Here is a 25686-nt window from a genome sequence, read left to right on the forward strand (position 1 = left end):
CTTGCGTGCGAGGGGGCAACGCTCTATCCCACGCAGATGTAACAGGCGAGGGGTCCTTATTGTCGCTGCACCGAATTGTCGTGGCGAGCCAGGGTACGGCTCCTCCTCGATGCCCTCGGGGAGGGATGGAGGCAGTTTCACAACATCGGGTGCGGTGATCCACCAACCCCCTCGCTGCTGCCCTCCCACAGCGCTGCCTCACATGCAGCCATATGCAGCAACAGCCCCCGACCGCCAGCGGACCCGTGGTATTGAAGATGAGATGTATATAACCTCTGACCTATGACCTAGGTATAATTGTCCGCCGTGCCAACCCTGTTTCACGGAGGGGCGGGGGTCTCGCGCATCAAATGCCTGCTACTTAAGGCCTTAAGGACGAGAGGTGGGAATTATTTTGATAAACGAGGTTGGGGTTTTATTTGGGAGGACAGTGGGGCTTCTGTGGGGATGTGGGTTCATGTGACGATTCAGATGCATTTCCTAATGATTTCAAATCCCTGGACATTAATAACGCGAAGCACTCACTATATTGATTAACATTACTGATGCATAGAAGTTCAACACGCATACTCACGAGGCTTGCCCCACCACGTGTCAGTCACGGGAGTTGTTGGCCATACTTCACCACACTGGTCAATCCGCTATTGGCGAAAAGGTTGGGGCGGGAGTTATGACCGGCAGAGATTTCGCTCGCCACTGATGTTAGCTGGGGCTTGGATTCAAACAGGACAAACGGCCACGCCAGCACCCACTATATTTAGACAGCGCATTTACAGTCGCGTTCGCGAACAGAAAGGAGCGATGAATTGAGATGGGTTTTTTTGGCTGAGGTTTTGTGTGTGTCGAGGCGTCATCACAGACATTGGGGTGAGCTGTGAGCAGTCTGTGAGTCTGTGAGAGGGTGTGAGATAGGGAGTCTGAGTGTGGGAGAGAGTGTGTGCTGGCCACCCACCCCCTCGTGTACCGTTACCGGCCTTCATAGGTGCTCGCTAACAGCACTTGCCCCTACAGTCTGTGAAGGCTATATGGGGGATCTTTGTCTTTGTAGCGGTTAGCGCGCTGCGCTATGAACCCGGCGACCGGGATTCGATTCCCGCTCACGGCCAACACCAGTGGCGATTATCTGAACCGGTCCTGGGCCTCCCCTAGGTCGATTCAGCCTCAAATGAGTACCTGATGCGGTGTGTCACTGGGGAGACAAAGGCGGTCGGGAGTGGTGCTGGCCACCCACCCCCTCGTGTGCCGTTCCGGCCTTCACAGGTGCTCGCTAACAGCACTTGCCCCAACAGTCTGTTGGGGAATCTTTATATTTGGTCTGTGTTTGATTCGTGATTTTGTGGACTTTCTAAGATTGAATCACTGTGGCAATTTTATATCCAAAAGTGGAGTTGACTGTGCTTCATATGTTCCATGTAGCAATGGATTCTAGGAAGCCTCGTGTAAATCGTACATCAAACAGTTGCTGATTGTCATTTTAACATAAAATACATCCGCTACACTCCAATATAGGTTTGTTCGAGTGTATGATTGTATAATTGTATCAACCTTTGTAGCTTCCTCTGCAATTGTTGCGGTGGTGACTCCGCCGCACGTGGCTATAGCTGCATCTGAAGCTATAAGCTGGCGGTCTTTGTTGTTGTTGTTGTTGCTGTTTTGTGTGGGCGCAGGTAATGGCTACATCGAGGGGAAAGAATTGGACCTCTTCTTTCGGCATCTTCTTGCCAGCCTGGGATTTGGGGTGAGCAGTATGCCTCTCGAGTGCCCCCCACCACCCGACTGCATTATACAACCAAATGTGGTACAGTCCACAGTGATGCACTCGCATAGAACCCCCGATCCACAATAAAAAAAAAACACCTGGTACAGCCCACGGAGAATTCAGCTCCCCAAAAGAGAGAGAGAGAGAGAGCTCCGTTCTGCTCTTGTGTGGCTCTTTGCTGAATAAGGCCTTAAGGTTCTTTCGGTAAAGTCACGTAGGTATAAAATGAAATACAAATTAATCACGACGTTTCGGGCGCAAAACAAGCGTCCGTCATCAGGTGGGAAAGCGTGGTCTGCTGCTGAGGCAGACTGTTTTAAAAAGGTTTGAAATGGGTGTGTATGCCGGCGTGACTTTACCGAAAGAACCAGAGAGCATGGATTCCTGCAGACACGAAAGCTTCAAATCGAGATTAATGCTGTTACTTTTTTTTGGATGTGGCACGCAAGCAAGCCGCACGCCCTCTGCTGGACGTGGCCGTCCGACCCTCTCAGCCAGCAAAACTTTATTCTTACACAGAGGCCTGCTCTGTGCTGTATATCCCAATCAATCTCGATGTCCTGCTTGATCTTTGTTTCTGTCCGTTTCTCAAATCCCCCTGTCCCCTCTCGCCCCCCCCCCCCCCCAACTCTGTCTCACCCACTACCCCCCCCCCCGTTTCTCTCTCTCACTTCTCACCCATCACTCTCCATGTTCACACCTCTCCCCTGTCCCGTCTCACTCCCTCTCTCTTTGCCTCTCCCCCCCCCCTCTCTCTTTGCCTCTCCCCCCCCTCTCTCTTTGCCCCCCTCTCTCTTTGCCTCTCCCCCCCCCCTCCCTCTCTCTTTGCCTCCCCCCCCTCTCTCTTTGCCTCTCCCCCCTCTCTCTTTGCCCCCCCCCTCTCTCTTTGCCTCTCCCCCCCCCTCTCTCTTTGCCTCTCCCCCCCCTCCCTCTCTCTTTGCCCCCCCCCTCTCTCTTTGCCTCTCCCCCCCTCTCTCTTTGCCTCTCCCCCCCTCTCTCTTTGCCTCTCCCCCCCCTCCCTCTCTCTTTGCCTCTCCCCCCCCCCTCTCTCTTTGCCTCCCCCCCCTCTCTCTTTGCCTCTCCCCCCCCCCTCTCTCTTTGCCTCTCCCCCCCCACCCTCTCTCTTTGCCTCTCCCCCCTCTCTTTTTGCCTCTCCCCCCCCTCCCTCTCTTTGCCTCTCCCCCCCCACCCTCTCTCTTTGCCTCTCCCCCCCCCCCTTTGTCTCCCCCCCCTCTCTCTTTGCCTCTCCCCCCCCACCCTCTCTCTTTGCCTCTCCCCCCCCCTCTTTGCCTCTCCCCCCCCTCTCTCTTTGCCTCTCCCCCCCCCTCTCTTTGCCTCTCCCCCCCCCCTTCCCTCTCTCTTTGCCTCTCCCCCCCCCTCTCTTTGCCTCTCCCCCCCCCCTCTCTCTTTGCCTCTCCCCCCCCTCTCTCTTTGCCTCTCCCCCCCTCTCTCTTTGTCTCTCCCCCTCCCTCTCTTTGTCTCTCCCCCTCCCTCTCTCTTTGCCTCTCCCCCCCCTCTCTCTTTGCCTCTCCCCCCCCTCTCTCTTTGCCTCTCCCCCCCCTCTCTCTTTGCCTCTCCCCCCCCCTCCCTCTCTCTTTGCCCCCCCCCCCTCTCTCTTTGCCTCTCCCCCCCCCCCTCTCTCTTTGCCTCTCCCCCCCCCCTCTCTCTTTGCCTCTCCCCCCCACCTCTCTCTTTGCCTCTCCCCCCCCCTCTCTCTTTGCCTCTCCCCCCCCCTCTCTCTTTGCCTCTCCCCCCCCCCTCTCTCTTTGCCTCTCCCCCCCCACCCTCTCTCTTTGCCTCTCCCCCCCCCTCTTTGTCTCCCCCCCCTCTCTCTTTGCCTCTCCCCCCCCACCCTCTCTCTTTGCCTCTCCCCCCCCCTCTTTGCCTCTCCCCCCCCTCTCTCTTTGCCTCTCCCCCCCCACCCTCTCTCTTTGCCTCTCCCCCCCCCTCTTTGCCTCTCCCCCCCCTCTCTCTTTGCCTCTCCCCCCCCCCTCTCTTTGCCTCTCCCCCCCCCCCTCTCTCTTTGCCTCTCCCCCCCCTCTCTCTTTGCCTCTCCCCCCCTCTCTCTTTGTCTCTCCCCCTCCCTCTCTTTGTCTCTCCCCCTCCCTCTCTCTTTGCCTCTCCCCCCCCTCTCTCTTTGCCTCTCCCCCCCCTCTCTCTTTGCCTCTCCCCCCCTCTCTCTTTGCCTCTCCCCCCCTCCCTCTCTCTTTGCCTCTCCCCCCTCTCTCTTTGCCTCTCCCCCCCTCCCTCTCTCTTTGCCTCTCCCCCCCCCCTCTCTTTGCCTCTCCCCCCCCCTCTCTCTTTGCCTCTCCCCCCTCTCTCTTTGTCTCTCCCCCTCCCTCTCTTTGCCTCTCCCCCCCCCCCTCTCTCTTTGCCTCTCCCCCCCCTCTCTCTTTGCCTCTCCCCCCCTCCCTCTCTCTTTGCCTCTCCCCCCCTCTCTCTTTGCCTCTCCCCCCCTCCCTCTCTCTTTGCCTCTCCCCCCCTCTCTCTTTGTCTCTCCCCCTCCCTCTCTTTGCCTCTCCCCCCCCCTCTCTCTTTGCCTCTCCCCCCCCTCTCTCTTTGCCTCTCCCCCTCCCTCTGCCTCCCCCCCTCTCTCTCTTTGCCTCTCCCCCCTCTCTCTTTGCCTCTCCCCCCCTCCCTCTCTCTTTGCCTCTTCCCCCCTCTCTCTTTGTCTCTCCCCCCCTCTCTCTTTGCCTCTCTCCCCCCCTCCCTCTCTCTTTGCCTCTCCCCCCCCCTCTCTTTTCCTTTCTCCCCCCCTCCCTCTCTCTTTGCCTCTCCCCCCCCTCTCTCTTTGCCTCTCCCCCCCCTCTCTCTTTGCCTCTCCCCCCCTCTCTCTTTGCCTCTCCCCCCTCCCTCTCTCTTTGCCTCTCCCCCCCTCCCTCTCTCTTTGTCTCTCCCCCCCTCTCTCTTTGCCTCTCTCCCCCCCTCCCTCTCTCTTTGCATCTCCCCCCCTCTCTCTTTGCCTTTCTCCCCCCCCTCCCTCTCTCTTTGCATCTCCCCCCCTCTCTCTTTGCCTTTCTCCCCCCCCTCCCTCTCTCTTTGCCTCTCCCCCCCTCCCTCTCTCTTTGTCTCTCCCCCCCCCTCTCTTTGCCTCTCCCCCCCTCTCTCTTTGCCTCTCCCCCTCCCTCTCTTTGCCTCTCCCCCCCTCTCTCTTTGCCTCTCCCCCCCCCCCCTCTCTCTTTGCCTCTCCCCCTCCCTCTGCCTCCCCCCCTCTCTCTCTTTGCCTCTCCCCCCCCTCTCTTTGCCTCTCCCCCCCTCTCTCTTTGTCTCCCCCCTCTCGCTTTGCCTCTCCTCCCTCTCTCTTTTCCTCTCCCCCCTCTCTCTTTGCCTCTCCCCCTCCCTCCCACCGCTCTCCTCTTTCCGCTCTCGATCTTTTCCCTTTCCGTTTCGCAAAAATCAAGTGAAAATAAATTAGTTTTCAATTTAGTATCGTGATGCAGTGTGTAGTAGCGCAATGTATAGTGTAGCGTTTAGTAGTGTATAGTGTAGTGTAGTATGCACTGTATAGTAGTGTATAGTGTAATATGTAGTGTATAGTGTAGTACGTACGTACGTGTACTGTATGTTGAACTTCTTTCGCACCGTACGTAGCCAACCGTACTAACTGGAGGTGTGGGGGGACAGGACAACAAATCAAACGGATCCATAACACAGGTGCTTTCTTGGGTTAGATCGCGTCAATGTAACTGTGCCGTCAAACCCGCCACCACCCAACAAACAACATTTACCACGTTGTGAATTTGTTCTCCAGCACAACCGTTGTGCTGTGCTCGTAGCGAATTGTCGGGTGGTGGTCGGTTTGACGACACATTGACATTTACGCGATATAGCCACACACACACAAAAACCGCTTACGGATGATATTTGCCGCGAAAGCGTCGCTACTGCGCGTCCCAGCGAGTTACTTTGTTTCGATAGATTTGTAGCACGCTGACATTTCGCGCACGTTTGCCTTGAGGCCAACTATGAAGCAGCCTTCTTTGTTCAATGAGTTACTCGGTGATGCTGCTGCTGCCGCTGCAGCTGCGTTGGCAGTGGTCTGCAAGCAAAAATATAACAATAACATAGATTTGAATATTTCGTGACTGCAAGGATCCATACTCTTTGGTTCTATTCGCTAAAGTCACGTAGGGACCGTGCTGTCTTCGTGACAGCACGGTCCCTGCACCTGATGATGGCCACTTGTGTTGTGGCCGAAACGTCGTGATTTTTTTTTACCTACGTGACTTTACCGAATAGAACCAAAGAGTAACAATAACATAATAATCATAATAATAAAAACTCAGTTTAACACGTAGGATCTCTTTGGTTATTTCGGTGAAGTCACGTAGATAGAAAAATTAATAATATATCACGACGTTTCGATCGCACAAGCGACCGCCGTGACGGGCGAGAGGGTGGAGGGTGAAATTCAAAGAGGGAACGAGGTGAGAGAGAGAAAAATAGAAGAAAAAAAGATCCAAACTTAGCAAAATTTTGAAATGTAATGCAACTCAGAGAGTCGACCAATACAACAGTGAACACTTTACCTGGTTGATCAACGTCCTTCCAAAGATTGCTACATTTTGCATCCATATCTTCGGTTAAAGTCATGCCGGAGTTGTGTGGAAATCCTTCCCGGAGAGGTGGTTCAGTCTTGATTTGAAGCTTTCGTGACTGCAGGAATTCATAATCTTTGGTTCTTTCGGTAAAGTCACGTGGGCAAAAAAATAATAATATATCACGACGTTTCGATTGCAACACAAGCAACCGTCTTCAGGTGCCCCGTCACAGCGCGTTGTTTCTCTCTCTCTCACCTGAAAGACGGATGCTTGTTGTTGCGATCGAAACGTCGTGATCTATGATTTATTTTCCTTTGTGTTCTACCTACTACGTGATGACTTTGCCGAAAGAACCAAAGAGTATGAATTCCTGCAGCCACGAAAGCTTCAAATGAAGATTGAACCACACGTAGGAGGCGTTCGCGACCAATATTATTCATTTCTAGATTTGAAGCTTTCGTGACTGCAAGGATCCATACTCTTTGGTTCTATTCGGTAAAGTCACGTAGGTAAAAAAATAAAACAACAAAAATCACGACGTTTCGGCCACAACACAAGCGGCCTTCATCAGGTGAAGGGACCGGACTGTCTCGAAGACTGCGCTGGAGTGAAACAGAGCCAAGCTCAGACTACGACTTTTAAGCTGTGTGAGAGGGATTAAGGTGCCTTGACAAAGGAATTAGCGTAAAAATTAGCATTTGATTGGCGGACTTATCATGATGAAAGGTGTAGCACAGTGATCGGCACCGGCAGTGCACCCGCCTGTGCTGCGAAAGTTTGGGGTATCACTCCTTGAAAAAATATATACTGTACCAATGAAAATTAGTTTAATGTTTGGTTCGATTTAGAACATCTTTCCAATGGTTGCTTAATTTGAAACCATCTTCTCGGTTGAAATTGTGTCTGTGTTTGAAGATCTGAATTGGAAGGACGTTGATCATAATAAAAGTTTTTTGGGTTAGATCGTCGAACACAAAAAACACCTTTTTTGTGAAGAAGAAAAAAACTCAACACCTTTGTCAATAAATAACACCGTGTGGACCTGGCGCGATAGCAAACATTATAATAGGCGACGTTTCGGTTGAGGCCGAGGATGGCGTCACTTGTTGATACCGTGGGGGACCCGGCGAGAATTCGTCACACCTTGTGATGAATTATTGAAGGGTTTGCGTGGCTTACCTGCATGCTACTTAACAGCCCCTGCAGTATCGGTGCAACCATTCACGTGGCTCTTCAAACACCGCTCGTCATTCAAACGTGCCGTTCTCATCCAGGCCCACGGTCTAAACAAGTAAAAGTGTCGAACTCTTATCTCTCTCTCTCTCTGTCTCTCCACTCGGTCTCCATACCGTGCTGGCCTTTCTATACGTGGTCCACGAAGAAGGGCCATTGCCTGAAACATCGGCCTATTCCTATTCATGTGTGATTAAATATCATCACGGCAGTCCACACACGTATTGTGATTCGGCTCACACACGTGTGGAGCCTTCCCGGCGCAAATCTGCCACTCAAAGCGCCATCGTGTCATCGATTCTTTAACAGAGATATATATGTTAGAATTCTACGCAGTGAGAAAATATACTGTGTATATATACAAATCAATAGTTGTATAGATTTTAAGCCCACAGTGCTGTTGACGAACGTGTTTTTGTTTTTAGTTTTTGTTGGTTAATTCTACTCGTGCAAGTGACGAATTCGTTTGAATATGATGATGATTATTATTATGAGACAATATGATTGTTATTCTTACTTGAGTTTGGATTTCTTCGGGAAGTCTGGTTTCCTCCGACACGAAACAAATCTTATTCTATTAAAAAAGATTTAAAACTCAATAACGAATCAGGCCAGATATCACCCCCCAACCTCGTCTTAACGCCATGCGCCACGCCTGATTAAATATAAGATCGCAGCGTTATTAACGGTGCGATTTTTATTAAAGCGAAGCGCCGCTCAAGGGGGAGACACTCGCCAGGGAGGTTAGCAGCGGCGGACATTGAAGGCCGTCTCGAGAGCAGAGCGCGCAGGTAAAGGCGCAGCCCCGCAAACTGCTCGCTCCGGACACCGCTCGCCCCAAACGTCTCGATTCCGTCATCGAGATTCCATCGAGATGTTTGGCAGGAAATTACTCCGATTTTGTCCGAGATTTAAAACCCTCCGGTCAGCACGGTCGGCTGCGTACGATGCAGTAGAGGTCTCCCGACGCGCACTCCCCTGTTCTCCTGTGACACGGGAGTCGTTGAGGCGCTCCCCAAGAACGGCGCGTGGTGTAAAAATCGCGTTGTAATGAATCGTCTATAATTTTAGGGGGTGAATCACAGTCCGCGGCAACACGTGATATCTGTACGCGGGCCGAACAAAGGCGGAGGTTGCGCGCGGCCAGCATCAAGAAGCATCCAGCAGTATCCCACTGCCTTGTGCGACGACGCTACGCCGAGGCTGACGTACGACTCGCGTATTGCCGACTCGCACCGCGACGCGGTTCCGTTCGCTCGATCGCGTTACACCCAATTCGCATCCGCGTGCTATATAATGTAAAAAAAAACTGTTCCCTGCAATACGGTTCATCATCGCGTTATATGCCCCCAAAAATCGCGTTGTGAAAACAACGCGCGGCGTTACGGGCGAACAGCTTTGTAGACACGTGCTTGTAACGTACGCAAAGTAAACCCGGGTCGGCTCGCCGTGAGTCTGACGTCGCTGTAGGGCGAGGGGAGAGCGCGTGGGAAGCTGTCGAAACCTTGAGGCGTGGTGGAGAGGGCAATTAAATGGACCGCGGGAGGAGTTCAAAGGCATCGACCCCCCCCTCCATCCTCCTCCACCCACGGCCATCGAGAGCCGCCCTCTAACGAGGGGGAGATGCCTCGCCCGCTCAGCGGGAGAGCCCAAACGGACGCATCGGTCACCGACGGCCAAATTGGAATAACTGTACACGAGTGGGTTGAGGTGAGACCAATGGAGGTAAGGGGCGAGGTGATGGCGCTACCCTGCAAACAGCCTCGCTCGCGTCGCTGCCGTCGGAAGGCGCTGACATTCCACTCGAGGGAGCTCCGCGTAGCCCCCTGGAGTGTGAAGGGTTTCCTTTGATGTCGGCCTTCGCTTTCCACGCCGACCACGTGTCTTGGAGCGGGGGTGGTTTTAGAGCTTGCCGCACTTAGCCAGCCCCCCACCACCATTGCGTCTGCTTCCGCTTAGCCAGCCCCCCACCACCACCACCACCATTGCGTCTGCTTCCGCGCCGGGCGATGGAATCCAACTGGCGCAGGACGAGAATTTGGCTGCTTTAAATCGCGGCCGGTTCCAGTGCAGCGCTCCGCTAAGAGTTGACGAACGCGGCTTAATGGGATGGATTTGTCTCCACTACCTCTTATCTGTGAAACGTAGCTGTTGCATACCCTTCTTATCAGCTGCCTGCCTTAATGCAGACCAAATGCAGACCTTATTGGTCACCACGCGCTTCTTATAAATCTCAACGTTCATCCTACAAAGTCCCATCACAAGGGAGAGACACGATCAAATAGACAAAACACATTGTGCCCGTATTGAAACGGCTGCACTCCTTGTAGACCTGCAAACTTAATTTCCCTGTAGAGAAATAGGCGGTGAAGCGTATGGGTTGACAGGTAAGCTGTTGGGAAAACCACTGCACGGTGACTCTTGTTCGAACACCTTTTAAGGAAATACTTTGATGATGATGATCCCAACCCTGACGCCTGCTGCATGTTTGGCGTTTGCGCGTCTCTCTCTCTCTCCGGGGTCGCGTGGATTTTTACTCCGGGTCCTCCGGTTTTCCCCCTCCACGTTTAGAATCAGCATCACGCGTTTACAGTAATTTGGCTGCTGCTATCAATTCCCACGTGATGACGATGATGATGCCCACTTCGTTGAGAAAAGAGTTACAGAACTCAGTGGGGCCTGACGTGGTGAAATAAAAAATGGTTTAGTTTAAGTGCAGTGCACCGCTAAACGTTGATGAATGCGGCTAATGGGGCCGTCCATAAATGACGTCACGCACCTAGGGGGGGGGGGGGTCAGACATTTGTGACGATGTGTGACGATGGGGGTGGGGTTTGAGAAATGTGACGTCACATCAAAATGCGCAACTTTAAATAAATATAGGCAACACGTTCTACTTAATTAAATTGACTTTTTAATAAATGTTTTCTCCTACGACAGCAGAGTGCAGCGCCACATTAAATACGCACTACAGTGACAATAGTTTAAAGCGATTTGAAGCATGTTTTTTTTTGGGGGGGGGGGGGCAGAGCTTTGTGACGTCATATTCGAGGGGGGGGGTCTGACTTTTTCTGACGCCGTGTGACGATGGGGGGGGGGGGGGTCAAAAATCGTCCAAAATCGCGTGACGTCATTTATGGACGGCCTCTAATGGGATGCATTTTTCTCCACGACGTCTGAGTAACTCCGCTTATTTGTAAAAAAAAAATGAATACAACTGTTGAGAAACCACTGGTAGGTGACTCTTGTTCGAACGCCTTTTCAAATAATTTAGTACTTTGATGATGATGGAGATGATGATGATTCCACAACGTCTTGTCGTGCTTTGCAACCGAGTTCCACGTTCAAACTAAAACTAAACTCAAAACTCCAAATACACGGCAGGCGGTCAGGGTCGGGATCGAACCCCACGACTTCCCGCACACCGGGCGAGGTAGTTGACATTATGAGACCTCCTTTGCCAGTAACAAGATATAGGAATAGGTTTTACCCTTTTAACTGGCACAAAAACTGACACCTTTATTCAAGGCATCATGTTTGCAATAACCACAACACAAGCAGTCAAAATGCAAACAAAAGAGACAACTCTGATAATAATATTGGCACTGTCCTTTAATTTGATTGGTCCACACCCGAGACGGCTTTTCTTAGAGCCCTTAGTCTCCACTGGCGTTGGACCAGAAGACGCCCAAAGGCGTACAACTCAAAAACAGCTCACCATCAGAGTATTGAGGGCTCGGGGTGAGCATTTACATTATGGGACCTCCTTTGCCAGTAACAAGATATAGGAATAGGTTTTACCCTTTTAACTGGCACAAGTAGTTGACGTCAACATCCACGTAGTCGCCGCCGCCGCGGTGGCTGCTGGGCCGTACCCGTTTACGTTTGCCGTGGTGGAATAATGAACGCTCCGATGCGCGTGACCGCTTTGACGCGTGCCACCGCCCCCCCTCTCTCTTCGCAGAGCGACCTCAGCGAGAAGCAGCTGTACGACGTCAAGAGCAGGTTCATGGAGATCTACGACGTCACGTCCGATGGCAAGCTGCAGCTGCAAGAGGTGAACTCGTGTTTCCGGAATTTACACTCTTTGTTTGAAAACATTTTTGTTGTTGTTTAACGAGAGCAATTGTGCTCCTCAACCCCCCCCCTCCTCCTCCCGTAGTTTGTCTAGGCGAGTCTTTGCGTGTTTGCCGTGTCACAGATACTGTGAGCCAGCACCGCTGACTGACTTGGGTTCAAGCCCCAAGTCAGTCTCGTGTCTCTGTGTCTTGCGTAATGAGGCTCCGGGAATAGCCTTGTCGGAGACGCTGAGCCAGAACGATTGAGAACCTGGGCTCGAACCTAGGGTCTGGGTGTGTCTTTCACTCTCTTAATGAGGCCCACAAATGGCTGTCAGATATGCTCAGCCGGAACCATTGAGAACCTGGGCTCGAACCTAGAGTCTGGGTGTGTCTTTCACTCTCTTAATGAGGCCCACAAATGGCTGTGTCAGATATGCTCAGCCAAAACCATTGAGAACCTGGGCTCGAACCTAGGGTCTGGGTGGTGTCTTTCACTCTCTTAATGAGGCCCACAAATGGCTGTGTCAGTTATGCTCAGCCAGAACTATTGAGAACCTCGGTTCGAACCTAGGGTCTGGGTGTGTCTTTCACTCTCTTAATGAGGCTCATAATGGCCGTATGAGAGACGCTGAGCCAGAACCATTGAGAACCTGGGTCCCAACCCAGGTTCCAACCTAGGGTCTGGGTGTCTCTCTCACTTTCTTAATGAGGTTTATAAGGGCCACGTCTGAGACACTGAACCAGACTCGCGAAGATTCTGGCTAATTGATCCGCTCCGTCACAACGCCCACGGGAAGGGAGTCTCGCCGCCCATCTGCGTGGTGATCCACCAACCCTTCTCTAACCACATCGCTCATGGGGGGGCTGTGTGAGCGTACGTCACCACGCGCTGTGGAGATTCATATCAAAACTAATTTTTTTTAATTGCAGCGTTTTTTTATTGAAGCAATTGCACGCACGCTATATACGAACTGATGTTAGCCGTGGCCAGGAATCAAACCTGGTTGGCTGGACCTGTGGCACAGTGTGTTAACCACTGCCCCGCTGATCCCCAACAAACACAGGCGCGTGAGCGCACCGTGGACAGACCGACGGCTGAAGGCAAATTCCGCATAGACAACATAACAGGTATCCATTAGCGTCTAAGTGGCGGTGGCGTCACCGCAGTGCATGTGGCCAGGCTAGGTGCAGTTTCTTGTTTCTTCACAGTTTTGTTTAACCAGGTGAGAACCCAAGGGACCAGGACGAGTCTTATTTGCAAAAGTGCCCATCTGGGGCTTCGGCCGGGGATGACGATCGGTGCTCTGTGACCGAGCCTAGGGGCACCCCCCCGTGCCAGCTGTCCCTAAGCATCGGTCTGCCAGTCGGGGGCGATGATTCCCGTGTGTGATCCCAGTCGAGTAGGTTTGCGGTGTATTTATATATGATGACGTCACCCTGCTGCTCTATTTAACACCGGGAGCAAGCGAGGGCTTTACCATTCTGGCGAATTGCCCGATGATGCTGGATGTAATTACCAGCGAAACGTCGTACTACTCAAACTGTAAATGTTGTGGATTCACTCTTCAACACACCGGTGGGCTAAAGTAGTGAACTATTTTGTCTTTTGTCAACGTGACACTTTTTTTGCTGATTGGCCGTGTCGGGTGGTGGAGGGTTACGACACATTTATAAATAACGCGATCTAACCCAAAAAACCTTTATTATGAATGTTAAACTGATCTTTTTATTTATTGTCACATGTGGACCCTGACGCCGGCACACGATGGTCCCCGCCGCTCTTGTTAGCGTCCGCCGTGAACGAGACGGCGCGCAGTAGAAACGTCTCGTGCGATCGCACAGCGCCGCTGTAGTAACCGGCGTGAGGGAGGGGAGGGGGTGACGGATTCGGCATCGTCAACTTTCGCCAACTGGGCCGTGACCTCCCCGTCGGAGGAGGGCTCGCTGGCGCGAGGTCGTGGGGCAGGCCCAGGTAATTGACAGAAATGACTGGCAGATTCACCACCTCTGCTCCCCACGACTGTCACACACACACATGCACGGCAAAGACAAAGGTTCGCCGTATAGCCTTTAACAGACTATTAGGGCAAGTGCCGTTAGCGAACTCCTATGAAGGGCGGTACGGCACACGAAGGGGATGGGTGGACAACACCACGCACGGCTGCCTTTGTCTCCCCGGTGATGATGTTTACACAACGCAGCGGGTACTCATTTAAGGCTGAGTCGGCCTAGGGGAGAACCAAGATCGGTTCAGATAATCGTCACCGATGTTGGCCATGAGTGGGAATCGAACTCGGGACGCCGAGTTTGTAGTGCAACGCGGTAACCACTACACTGCCGCTCCCCACATATATACTTAATGCATATACACACACACATGAATCTGCACATGCACGCACACAAGCACAGCCAGACAACAGACAGATAATTACTGTTATAGTGCCACCTATAATTATGTACAGCGGTTGGGGATTAATTTATTCCTGAATATTTGTCAGGTCGCTGGTAGACTGGAGTAGGTGGCACGTGACTAAAGTAGTAGCCACAGCCATCACGAGATGTATACTGAATGTGGTGTGCCGGGTGAGGATTTAATATAATATCGCTGACATGCACAGACTTGTCCGACATTAATCCCTGACGCAAGTGAGCATAAGGAACGCCCTAAAATAATCTGCTGGGGTTTTTTTTAAATATATATAATATATTTTATCAATATATTTTTGTTCGTCTGGTGTAGCACTTAATAATTTTCACATTTTTATTCATTGACAGTGCTGAAATATTGACGTGTACGGGGCTCGGCGATCTTTTGACCGAACGGCGCGATCTAAAATAGAAGTTATTCATTTGTATTTTAATTCATAACATTACTATTAAATGATGCAGCCACTTTAGATATTAATTCGTGGAAATGTCAAGAGGACGTCGCAAGCAGGGAGATGGAATGAATTAATCAGCTCGTGTGTAGGTCAGTTTCATGCATGGTAGGCTTTCGCTACCGATATCATTCATAATATTGGTTGTTTTTTTGTTGTTGGCTTAAATCGCGTTAATATAAATGTGTCGTTAAACCCCTCCACCACCCGACACTTAGCTAAGGTTTGTCGCGTGAACAGAACGTGCCCGATGCGTTACGAGTACAGCGCACCGGTACGCTGGAGAGCAAATCCACAACATTGGCGGGTTTAACGGCGCATTTATATGAACGCAAACTAACCCCAAAAAACACCTCCCCAATATCATCGCGTGCAGGCGTCTGGGTGCAATTGTCGCTTCGCGGGAACGCGAGACAGAGAGGGATAGGACCGCGACCTGGGGGAGGCTTTTCACCCGACGATGACGACCCACCACCACCACCACCCCGGTGGGACCATCTGACCGACCTTCCCAAACGGTGTCCACGCTTACGACTCTCGCCACCAAGGGGGCCGTGGGCCCAGACAATTTTTTTTGGGCCCTCCGCGAGTTGGGATCTTCGGCGTCGCGTGGCCCCATTAAGAACCGCTGCTCTCTAACCCTCGCACGCAGCCGAGCGCCGAGGAAATTGGCGCTCGAGCCAGACGCAGGAATGCGCGGGTTTGGCAAGATCCGCGCTTTGCTGTTGGGACGGGCGGCATGGGAATAATTCACGGCCCCGCTGGACGAATGCCTCCCCCCCCCCCCACGCCGTGCACGGGGCCAATACGGCGTTGCTTGACCAATAGTCGAAAGCATCGCCGGGTCCAGTGCTGGTTGCGAAGGGTGCTGTTTGACCATACTTCACCACGCTGGTCGTTGCAGCATGGCGAAGTGGGGACGGGGGATCCCCAAGACTGGCTCGGACATCGGCTCGGGGCCGATGTCACCCGAGGCCGGGAATAAATTTGAGCGCGGGTCGCCGGGTTCACCGCGAGATGCGCCGAGCGCTGCCCGTACAGCCACCGCCACGGGTCCCGCCCGGATAAATAAAATGTTATTGATTTAATAATGTAGGAGGTATTACTTTTTGTGATATCCCTCCCACGCACGGTGTCTTAGGTACGAGGGCGCGTGTGTGTGTGTGTGTGATCGTGTGTGTGTGTGTGTGTTCGTGTGTGTGTGTGTTCGTGTGTGTGTGTGTTCGTGTGTGTGTGTGTTCGTGTGTGTGTGTGTTCGTGGGTGGGTGTGTTCGTGTGTGTGTGTTCGTGTGTGTGGGTGTGTTCGTGTGTGTGTGTGTGTGTGTTCGTGTGTGTGTGTGTGTGTGTTCGTGTGTGTGTGTGTCTTCGTGTGTGTGTGTTCGTGTATGTGGGTGTTCGTGTGTGTTCGTGTGTGTGTGTTCGTGTGTGTGTGTTCGTGTGTGTGTGTGTGTTCGTGTGTGTGTGTGTGTTCGTGTGTGTGTGTGTTCGTGTGTGTGTGTGTTCGTGTGTGTGTGTGTGTTCGTGTGTGTGTGTGTGTTCGTGTGTGTGTGTGTTCGTGTGTGGGTGTGTTCGTGTGTGTGGGTGTGTTCGTGTGTGTGGGTGTGTTCGTGTGTGTGTTCGTGTGTGTGTTCGTGTGTGTGTGTGTTCGTGTGTGTGTGTTCGTGTGTGTGTTCGTGTGTGTGTGTTCGTGTGTGTGTGTTCGTGTGTGTGTGTTCGTGTGTTCGTGTGTGTGTGTTCGTGTGTGTGTGTGTTCGTGTGTTCGTGTGTGTGTGTTCGTGTGTGTGTGTGTTCGTGTGTGTGTGTGTTCGTGTGTGTGTGTGTGTGTTCGTGTGTGTGGGTGTGTTCGTGTGTGTGTGTTCGTGTGTGTGTGTTCGTGTGTGTGTGTGTGTTCGTGTGTGTGTGTGTTCGTGTGTGTGTGTTCGTGTGTGTGTGTGTTCGTGTGTGTGTGTGATCATGTGTGTGTGTTTGAATGTGGGGAGCGGTGGCGCAGCGGTTAGCGCGCTGCGCTGCGAACCTGGCGATCCGAGTTCGATTCCCGCCGACGATCAACACCGGTGACGATGATCTGAACCGGCCCTGGGCCTCCCCTAGGTCGACTCGGCCTCAAATGACTACCTAGTGCAGTGTGTAAACATCAGCATTGGGGAGACAAAGGCGGCTATGCGTGGCGTTGGCCACCCACCCCCTTGTGTGCCATGGGCCTTCATAGTTGATCGCGAATGGCACTTGCCCCAACAGTCTGTTACTAAACTACTTTTTATATGACCAGGTAAGGCCCACTGAGCTAAGTAGCTCTTATTGAGAAGCGATCTGGCCACAAATGATAGCTCAACGAAGTGGGCTTATCATCATCACGTGGAAATGTATATCAGCAGACAAATACTTCTAAACGTGTGTTGCTAAAAAAAACCAGAGGACTCAGAGAAAAATCCACGCTACCACGGGGAGAGAGAGACACCGCAAACTCCAAATATACAGCAGCAGCAGGCGTCAGGGTCGGGATCGAACCCACGACCGCCTGTATACCAGGCGAGGTAGTTAACATCTCCTAGCCACTGTGATGATGATGGGAGAGAGAAACGCAAACTCCAAATATACAGCAGCAGCAGCAGGCGTCAGGGTCGGGATATAACTAACGACCTCCTGTAAACCAAGCGAGGTAGTTAACATTTCCTAGCCACCGTGATGATGATGAGAGAGAGACACGCAAACTCCAAATATACAGCAGCAGCAGGCGTCAGGGTCGGGATCGAACCCACGACCTCCTGTATACCAGGCGAGGTAGTTAACATCTCCTAGCCACCCTGATAATGATGAGAGACACGCAAACTCCAAATATACAGCAGCAGCAGGCGTCAGGGTCGGGATCGAACCCACGACCATCCTGTATACCAGGCGAGGGAGTTAACATCTCTCCACCGTAGCGCCCCAAAGGTTATATGGGGGATCTTTGTCTTTGGCGAGGGATTCATGGGTCCGTGCGAGCCTCACTGTAATTAGAACGCACGCAGCCAAGCATTGAGAGGCTACATTTGGAACATCAATCACGTGGCCTCTTAAATGGCTTGCTCGCAGCTGTTGGTAATAATTTGGTTATTTAAATCGGAATGCAAATCGCATCCCCGTGTTTTTTTCTGCCACCCTCCGGAGCGAAACGATCACTCAGCGGACTACCCAGAAGATCGCAAACGCTGGTCGATGTCCGACGTTTCGACCCCACGCGCTGGGAGCTTCTGCAGGAACTGAATTCTACAGGTTGTGCTTAAAAAAAATTGCGATCACTTGTGAGGATTTAAGCAACGATATCACGAGAAACGTGACGCTGGATACGACCTGGAGGGGATTCCAGGCCACGTGGTGACAATGATGGCGAACACAGTGGAGACTAAATTTCGATTTAAAGCTTTCGTGACTGCAAGGATTCATCTTCTTTGGTTCTTTCGGTAAAGTCACCACGTAGAATGAGAATAAAATAATAAATTGATAAAATAAAATAACACAATAAAATTCTCACGACGTTTCGGCCACAACACAAGTGGCCTTCATCAGGTGAAGGGAGGACAGCGCTGGATCTCAAGCGCTGTCCTCCAGACAGTCTCGTCCCTTCACCTGATGAAGGCCGCTTGTGTTGTGGCCGAAACGTCGTGAGAATTTTATTGTGTTATTGTTTTAATTTATTAATTTATTCTCATTCTACGTGGTGACTTTACCGAAAGAACCAAAGAAGAAAAAGTGGAGACTTTTGACTTTTTGAAGCTATCGATATTCATTAGTTATCACGTTACGGTGTATTATCCCTTAGTTTCCCCCCCCCCCCCCCCATTAAAAACGACAGTCCCATGTAAGTGTTTAAAAACAAATAATAATTTGTGAAGCACCCTGTATAATCCGTTGTTATTCGTGGCTTCTTCCGTCCATGATCGCCCACCCCGGCAAAACTCGTCCTCCCTACAGCTCTACGGATTTGCCTTTCGGTGGCCACGCCACCCCTTACGTCGCCCCCCCCCCCCCCGCTTGTGACGTCACGCGTCACGTCACAAGCGACGTCACAAGCGACGTCACACGCTGACGTCACGCGGCAGAGAGCCGTGCCAGCAGCACGAGCAACGAAATAAAAAAACAAACGCAGATTGGGAAAAAAAAGCATGTTTTACTTCGCCTGGGGGGGTGGTGGGAGCAAAGTTCGTGGGAAATAAAAAATATTTTTTTGGTTTTGTTACTTTGACGAATTGTAATATTCTCTAAAGTGAAGAGGCTTGTACATCATTAGACCTCCTTTGCCAGTACCAAAATGTAATAATAATAATAATAGGGGTTTTTCCCTTTTTTTCTGGCAACAAAACCGAAACCTTTTTTTTACAAGGATTCATGTTTACTGCATTAACCACAATACCTGCAGTCAAAATGCAAACAAAAAACATACTTTGATAATATATGATGCATTGTCCTTGAAGCTGATTGGTCCACACCAAGGGACGGCTTTCTTTTGAGCCTCGACCCAATTGGTGCAGGTATTGTGGTGAATCCTTGTTAAAAGGTTTCAGTTTTGTTTCCAGGAAAAAGGGGAAAACCCCCTATTATTATATGAAGAGGCTTCATCGGTCTCCGCTCAAGGGGACAATGTTAATAATAATAAATTATAATGTTAATAATAAACAATATTATTTGTTAAACACGCGCCTGTGTACAACAGTGATGCGTTCATTATTACTCATCAGGTCTACACAAAATATAAGTTGTTCAACCAAACCCCACCCACCATCCCCCATATAGCCTTAGGGGCCGTCCATAAATGACGTCACGCACATAGGTAGGAGTGTGGGGGGGGGGGTCAAACATTTGTGACAATGTGTTGACGAGAGGGGGGGGGGGTGTTGAGGAATGTGACGTCACATCTAAATGCGCAAATTTAAATAAATATAGACAACACGTTCTACTTTAGTAAATAGACTTTTATATAACTGTTTTCTCCTACAACATCAGAGTGCAGCGCCGCATTAAATACGCACTACAATGACAATACAGAAACGACGTTAAATCAAAGCGCTTTGATGATAAAGTGACGACGTGATTGAGAAACGACGTTAAATCAAAGCGCTTTGATTATAAACTGACGACTTGATTGAGAAACGACGTTAAATCAAAGCGTTTTGATAAAGTGGCGACGTGATTGAGAAACGACGTTAAATCAAAGCGCTTTGATAAAGTGACGACGTGATTGAGAAACGACGCTAAATCAAAGCGCTTTGATAAAGTGACGACGTGATTGAGAAACGACGTTAAATCAAAGCGCTTTGATGATAAAGTGATGACGTGATTGAGAAACGACGTTAAATCAAAGCGCTTTGATGATAAAGTGACGACGTGATTGAGAAACGACGTTAAATCAAAGCGCTTTGATAAAGTGACGACGTGATTGAGAAACGACGTTAAATCAAAGCGCTTTGATGATAAAGTGACGACGTGATTGAGAAACGACGTTAAATCAAAGCGTTTTGATGATAAAATGACGACGTGATTGAGAAACGACGTTAAATCGAAGCGCTTTGATAAAGTGACGACGTGATTGAGAAACGACGCTAAATCAAAGCGCTTTGATGACAAAGTGACGACGTGATTGAGAAACGACGTTAAATCAAAGCGCTTTGATGATAAAGTGACGACGTGATTGAGAAACGACGTTAACTCAAAGCGCTTTGATGATAAAGTGACGACGTGATTAAGAAACGACGTTAAATCAAAGCGGGTTGATGACAGTGACGACGTGATTGAGAAACGACGTTAAATCAAAGCGCTTTGATGATAAAGTGACGATGTGATTGAGAAACGACGTTAAATCAAAGCGCTTTGATGATAAAGTGACGACGTGACTGAGAAACGACGTTAAATCAAAGCGCTTTGATGACAAATTGACGACGTGATTGAGAAACGACGTTAAATCAAAGCGGTTTGATGATAAAGTGACGACGTGATTGAGAAACGACGTTAAATCAAAGCGCTTTGATGATAAAGTGACGACGTGATTGAGAAACGACGTTAAATCAAAGCGGTTAGCTGATAAAATGACGACGTGATTGAGAAACGACGTTAAATCAAAGCGCTTTGATGATAAAGTGACGACGTGATTGGGAAACGACGTTAAATCAAAGCGCTTTGATGATAAAATTACGACGTGATTGAGAAACGACGTTAAATCAAAGCGCTTTGATGATAAAGTGACGACGTGACTGAGAAACGACGTTAAATCAAAGCGGGTTGATGACAGTGACGACGTGATTGAGAAACGACGTTAAATCAAAGCGGGTTGATGATAAAGTGACGACGTGATTGAGAAACGACGTTAAATCAAAGCGCTTTGATGATAAAATGACGACGTGATTGAGAAACGACGTTAAATCAAAGCGGTTTGCTGATAAAGTGACGACGTGATTGAGAAACGACGTTAAATCAAAGCGCTTTGATGATAAAGTGACGACGTGATTGAGAAACGACGTTAAATCAAAGCGCTTTGATGATAAAATGACGACGTGATTGAGAAACGACGTTAAATCAAAGCGCTTTGATGATAAAGTGACGACGTGATTGAGAAACGACGTTAAATCAAAGCGGTTTGATGATAAAGTGACGACGTGATTGAGAAACGACGTTAAATCAAAGCGCTTTGATGATAAAGTGACGACGTGATTGAGAAACGACGTTAAATCAAAGCGGTTAGCTGATAAAATGACGACGTGATTGAGAAACGACGTTAAATCAAAGCGCTTTGATGATAAAATGACGACGTGATTGAGAAACGACGTTAAATCAAAGCGCTTTGATGACAAATTGACGACGTGATTGAGAAACGACGTTAAATCAAAGCGGTTTGATGATAAAGTGACGACGTGATTGAGAAACGACGTTAAATCAAAGCGCTTTGATGATAAAGTGACGACGTGATTGAGAAACGACGTTAAATCAAAGCGGTTAGCTGATAAAATGACGACGTGATTGAGAAACGACGTTAAATCAAAGCGCTTTGATGATAAAGTGACGACGTGATTGGGAAACGACGTTAAATCAAAGCGCTTTGATGATAAAATTACGACGTGATTGAGAAACGACGTTAAATCAAAGCGCTTTGATGATAAAGTGACGACGTGACTGAGAAACGACGTTAAATCAAAGCGGGTTGATGACAGTGACGACGTGATTGAGAAACGACGTTAAATCAAAGCGGGTTGATGATAAAGTGACGACGTGATTGAGAAACGACGTTAAATCAAAGCGCTTTGATGATAAAATGACGACGTGATTGAGAAACGACGTTAAATCAAAGCGGTTTGCTGATAAAGTGACGACGTGATTGAGAAACGACGTTAAATCAAAGCGCTTTGATGATAAAGTGACGACGTGATTGAGAAACGACGTTAAATCAAAGCGCTTTGATGATAAAATGACGACGTGATTGAGAAACGACGTTAAATCAAAGCGCTTTGATGATAAAGTGACGACGTGATTGAGAAACGACGTTAAATCAAAGCGTTTTGATAAAGTGACGACGTGATTGAGAAACGACGCTAAATCAAAGCGCTTTGATGACAAAGTGACGACGTGATTGAGAAACGACGTTAAATCAAAGCGCTTTGATGATAAAGTGACGACGTGATTGAGAAACGACGTTAACTCAAAGCGCTTTGATGATAAAGTGACGACGTGATTGAGAAACGACGTTAAATCAAAGCGGGTTGATGACAGTGACGACGTGATTGAGAAACGACGTTAAATCAAAGCGCTTTGATGATAAAGTGACGATGTGATTGAGAAACGACGTTAAATCAAAGCGCTTTGATGATAAAGTGACGACGTGACTGAGAAACGACGTTAAATCAAAGCGCTTTGATGACAAAGTGACGACGTGATTGAGAAACGACGTTAAATCAAAGCGGTTTGATGATAAAGTGACGACGTGATTGAGAAACGACGTTAAATCAAAGCGCTTTGATGATAAAGTGACGACGTGATTGAGAAACGACGTTAAATCAAAGCGGTTAGCTGATAAAATGACGACGTGATTGAGAAACGACGTTAAATCAAAGCGCTTTGATGATAAAGTGACGACGTGATTGAGAAACGACGTTAAATCAAAGCGCTTTGATGATAAAATTACGACGTGATTGAGAAACGACGTTAAATCAAAGCGCTTTGATGATAAAGTGACGACGTGACTGAGAAACGACGTTAAATCAAAGCGAGTTGATGACAGTGACGACGTGATTGAGAAACGACGTTAAATCAAAGCGGGTTGATGATAAAGTGACGACGTGATTGAGAAACGACGTTAAATCAAAGCGCTTTGATGATAAAATGACGACGTGATTGAGAAACGACGTTAAATCAAAGCGCTTTAATGATAAAGTGACGACGTGATTGAGAAACGACGTTAAATCAAAGCGCTTTGATGATAAAGTGACGACGTGATTGAGAAACGACGTTAAATCAAAGCGGTTTGCTGATAAAGTGACGACGTGATTGAGAAACGACGTTAAATCAAAGCGCTTTGATGATAAAGTGACGACGTGATTGAGAAACGACGTTAAATCAAAGCGCTTTGATGATAAAATGACGACGTGATTGAGAAACGACGTTAAATCAAAGCGCTTTGATGATAAAGTGACGACGTTACTGAGAAACGACGTTAAATCAAAGCGGGTTGATGACAAAGTGACGACGTGATTGAGAAACGACGTTAAATCAAAGCGAGTTCATGATAAAGTGACGACGTGATTGAAAAACGACGTTAAATCAAAGCGCTTTGATGATAAAATGACGACGTGATTGAGAAACGACGTTAAATCAAAGCGGTTTGATGATAACGTGACGACGTGATTGAGAAACGACGTTAAATCAAAGCGGTTTGCTGATAAAGTGACGACGTGATTGAGAAACGACGTTAAATCAAAGCGCTTTGATGATAAAGTGACGACGTGATTGAGAAACGACGTTAAATCAAAGCGCTTTGATGATAAAATGACGACGTGATTGAGAAACGACGTTAAATCAAAGCGCTTTGATGATAAAGTGACGACGTTACTGAGAAACGACGTTAAATCAAAGCGGGTTGATGACAAAGTGACGACGTGATTGAGAAACGACGTTAAATCAAAGCGAGTTGATGATAAAGTGATGACGTGATTGAGAAACGACGTTAAATCAAAGCGCTTTGATGATAAAATGACGACGTGATTGAGAAACGACGTTAAATCAAAGCGGTTTGATGATAACGTGACGACGTGATTGAGAAACGACGTTAAATCAAAGCGCTTTGATGACAAAGTGACGACGTGATTGAGAAACGACGTTAAATCAAAGCGCTTTGATGATAAAGTGACGACGTTACTGAGAAACGACGTTAAATCAAAGCGGGTTCATGACAAAGTGACGACGTGATTGAGAAACGACGTTAAATCAAAGCGAGTTGATGATAAAGTGACGACGTGATTGAGAAACGACGTTAAATCAAAGCGAGTTGATGATAAAGTGATGACGTGATTGAGAAACGACGTTAAATCAAAGCGCTTTGATGATAAAATGACGACGTGATTGAGAAACGACGTTAAATCAAAGCGGTTTGATGATAACGTGACGACGTGATTGAGAAACGACGTTAAATCAAAGCGCTTTGATGACAAAGTGACGACGTGATTGAGAAACGACGTTAAATCAAAGCGCTTTGATGATAAAGTGACGACGTTACTGAGAAACGACGTTAAATCAAAGCGGGTTCATGACAAAGTGACGACGTGATTGAGAAACGACGTTAAATCAAAGCGAGTTGATGATAAAGTGACGACGTGATTGAGAAACGACGTTAAATCAAAGCGCTTTGATGATAAAATGACGACGTGATTGAGAAACGACGTTAATTCATAATAAAGGTTTTTGGGTTAGATCGCGTTTATTTATAAATGTGTCGCAACCCTCCACCACCCGACACGGCCAATCAGCAAAAAAAGTGTCACGTTGACAAAAGACAAATAATTCTTTTGTCAACGTGACACTTTTTTTGCTGATTGGCCGTGTCGGGTGGTGGAGGGTTGCGACACATTTATAAATAAACGCGATCTAACCCAAAAACCTTTATTATGAATAATATTGGTCGCGAAAGCCTACGTGTTAAACAAACGACGTTAAATCAAAGCGGTTTGATGATAACGTGACGACGTGATTGAGAAACGACGTTAAATCAAAGCGCTTTGATGACAAAGTGACGACGTGATTGAGAAACGACGTTAAATCAAAGCGGTTTGATAAAGTGACGACGTGATTGAGAAACGACGTTAAATCAAAGCGCTTTGATGATAAAGTGACGACGTGATTGAGAAACGACGCTAAATCAAAGCGCTTTGATAAAGTGACGACGTGATTGAGAAACGACGTTAAATCAAAGCGCTTTGATGATAAAGTGACGACGTGATTGAGAAACGACGTTAAATCAACTGTGTATGCGTGGGGGGTGATGGTGGTGGTTTATACATTGGTGGGGAGGGAGTGAGTGAGGGAGGGAGTGAGTGAGGGAGGGAGGTAGTGAGGGAGTGAGGGAGGGAGGGAGTGAGGGAGGGAGGGAGTGAGTGAGGGAGGGAGGGGGGAGGGAGGGAGGGAGTGAGGGAGTGAGTGAGTGAGTGAGGGAGTGAGTGAGTGAGGGAGTGAGGGAGTGAGGGAGTGAGTGAGTGAGGGAGTGAGGGAGGGAGTGAGTGAGTGAGGGAGTGAGTGAGTGAGGGAGTGAGTGAGGGAGGGAGGGAGTGAGTGAGTGATGGAGTGAGAGAGTGAGTGAGTGAGGGAGTGAGTGAGTGAGTGAGGGAGTGAGTGAGGGAGTGAGGGAGTGAGTGAGGGAGTGAGGGAGTGATGGAGTGAGGGAGGGAGGGAGGGAGTGAGTGAGGGAGGGAGGGAGTGAGGGAGGGAGGGAGTGAGAGAGTGAGGGAGGGAGTGAGTGAGGGAGGGAGTGAGGGAGTGAGTGAGGGAGTGATGGAGGGAGTGAGGGAGTGAGTGAGGGAGTGAGGGAGGGAGTGAGGGAGGGAGTGAGAGAGTGAGGGAGGGAGGGAGTGAGGGAGTGAGTGAGGGAGTGAGTGAGGGAGTGAGGGAGTGAGTGAGTGACTGAGGGAGTGAGTGAGTGATGGAGTGAGGGAGTGAGTGAGTGAGTGAAGGAGTGATGGAGTGATGGAGTGAGGGAGTGA

At 49.2% G+C, this 25686-nt stretch overlaps 1 protein-coding gene across 5 annotated transcripts in view; it reads left to right on the forward strand.

Moving 5' to 3' along the window:
• Positions 1 to 25686, forward strand: part of LOC116952078 (secretagogin-like) — a 66071-nt gene that overhangs the window by 7820 nt on the left and 32565 nt on the right. For all 5 annotated transcript variants that reach the window (XM_076074055.1, XM_076074054.1, XM_032971114.2 and 2 more), the window contains exons 3-4: positions 1668 to 1738; positions 11498 to 11590. In XM_076074055.1, the coding sequence (XP_075930170.1) occupies positions 1668 to 1738; positions 11498 to 11590 (164 nt within the window). The remainder of the gene's footprint in view (positions 1 to 1667; positions 1739 to 11497; positions 11591 to 25686) is intronic.

The sequence above is a fragment of the Petromyzon marinus genome, chromosome 45 (genome assembly GCF_048934315.1).
Source record: "Petromyzon marinus isolate PM22_M1 ecotype Great Lakes invasive population chromosome 45, UKy_Petmar_22M1.pri1.0, whole genome shotgun sequence".
NCBI classification, from domain to species: domain Eukaryota; kingdom Metazoa; phylum Chordata; class Hyperoartia; order Petromyzontiformes; family Petromyzontidae; genus Petromyzon; species Petromyzon marinus.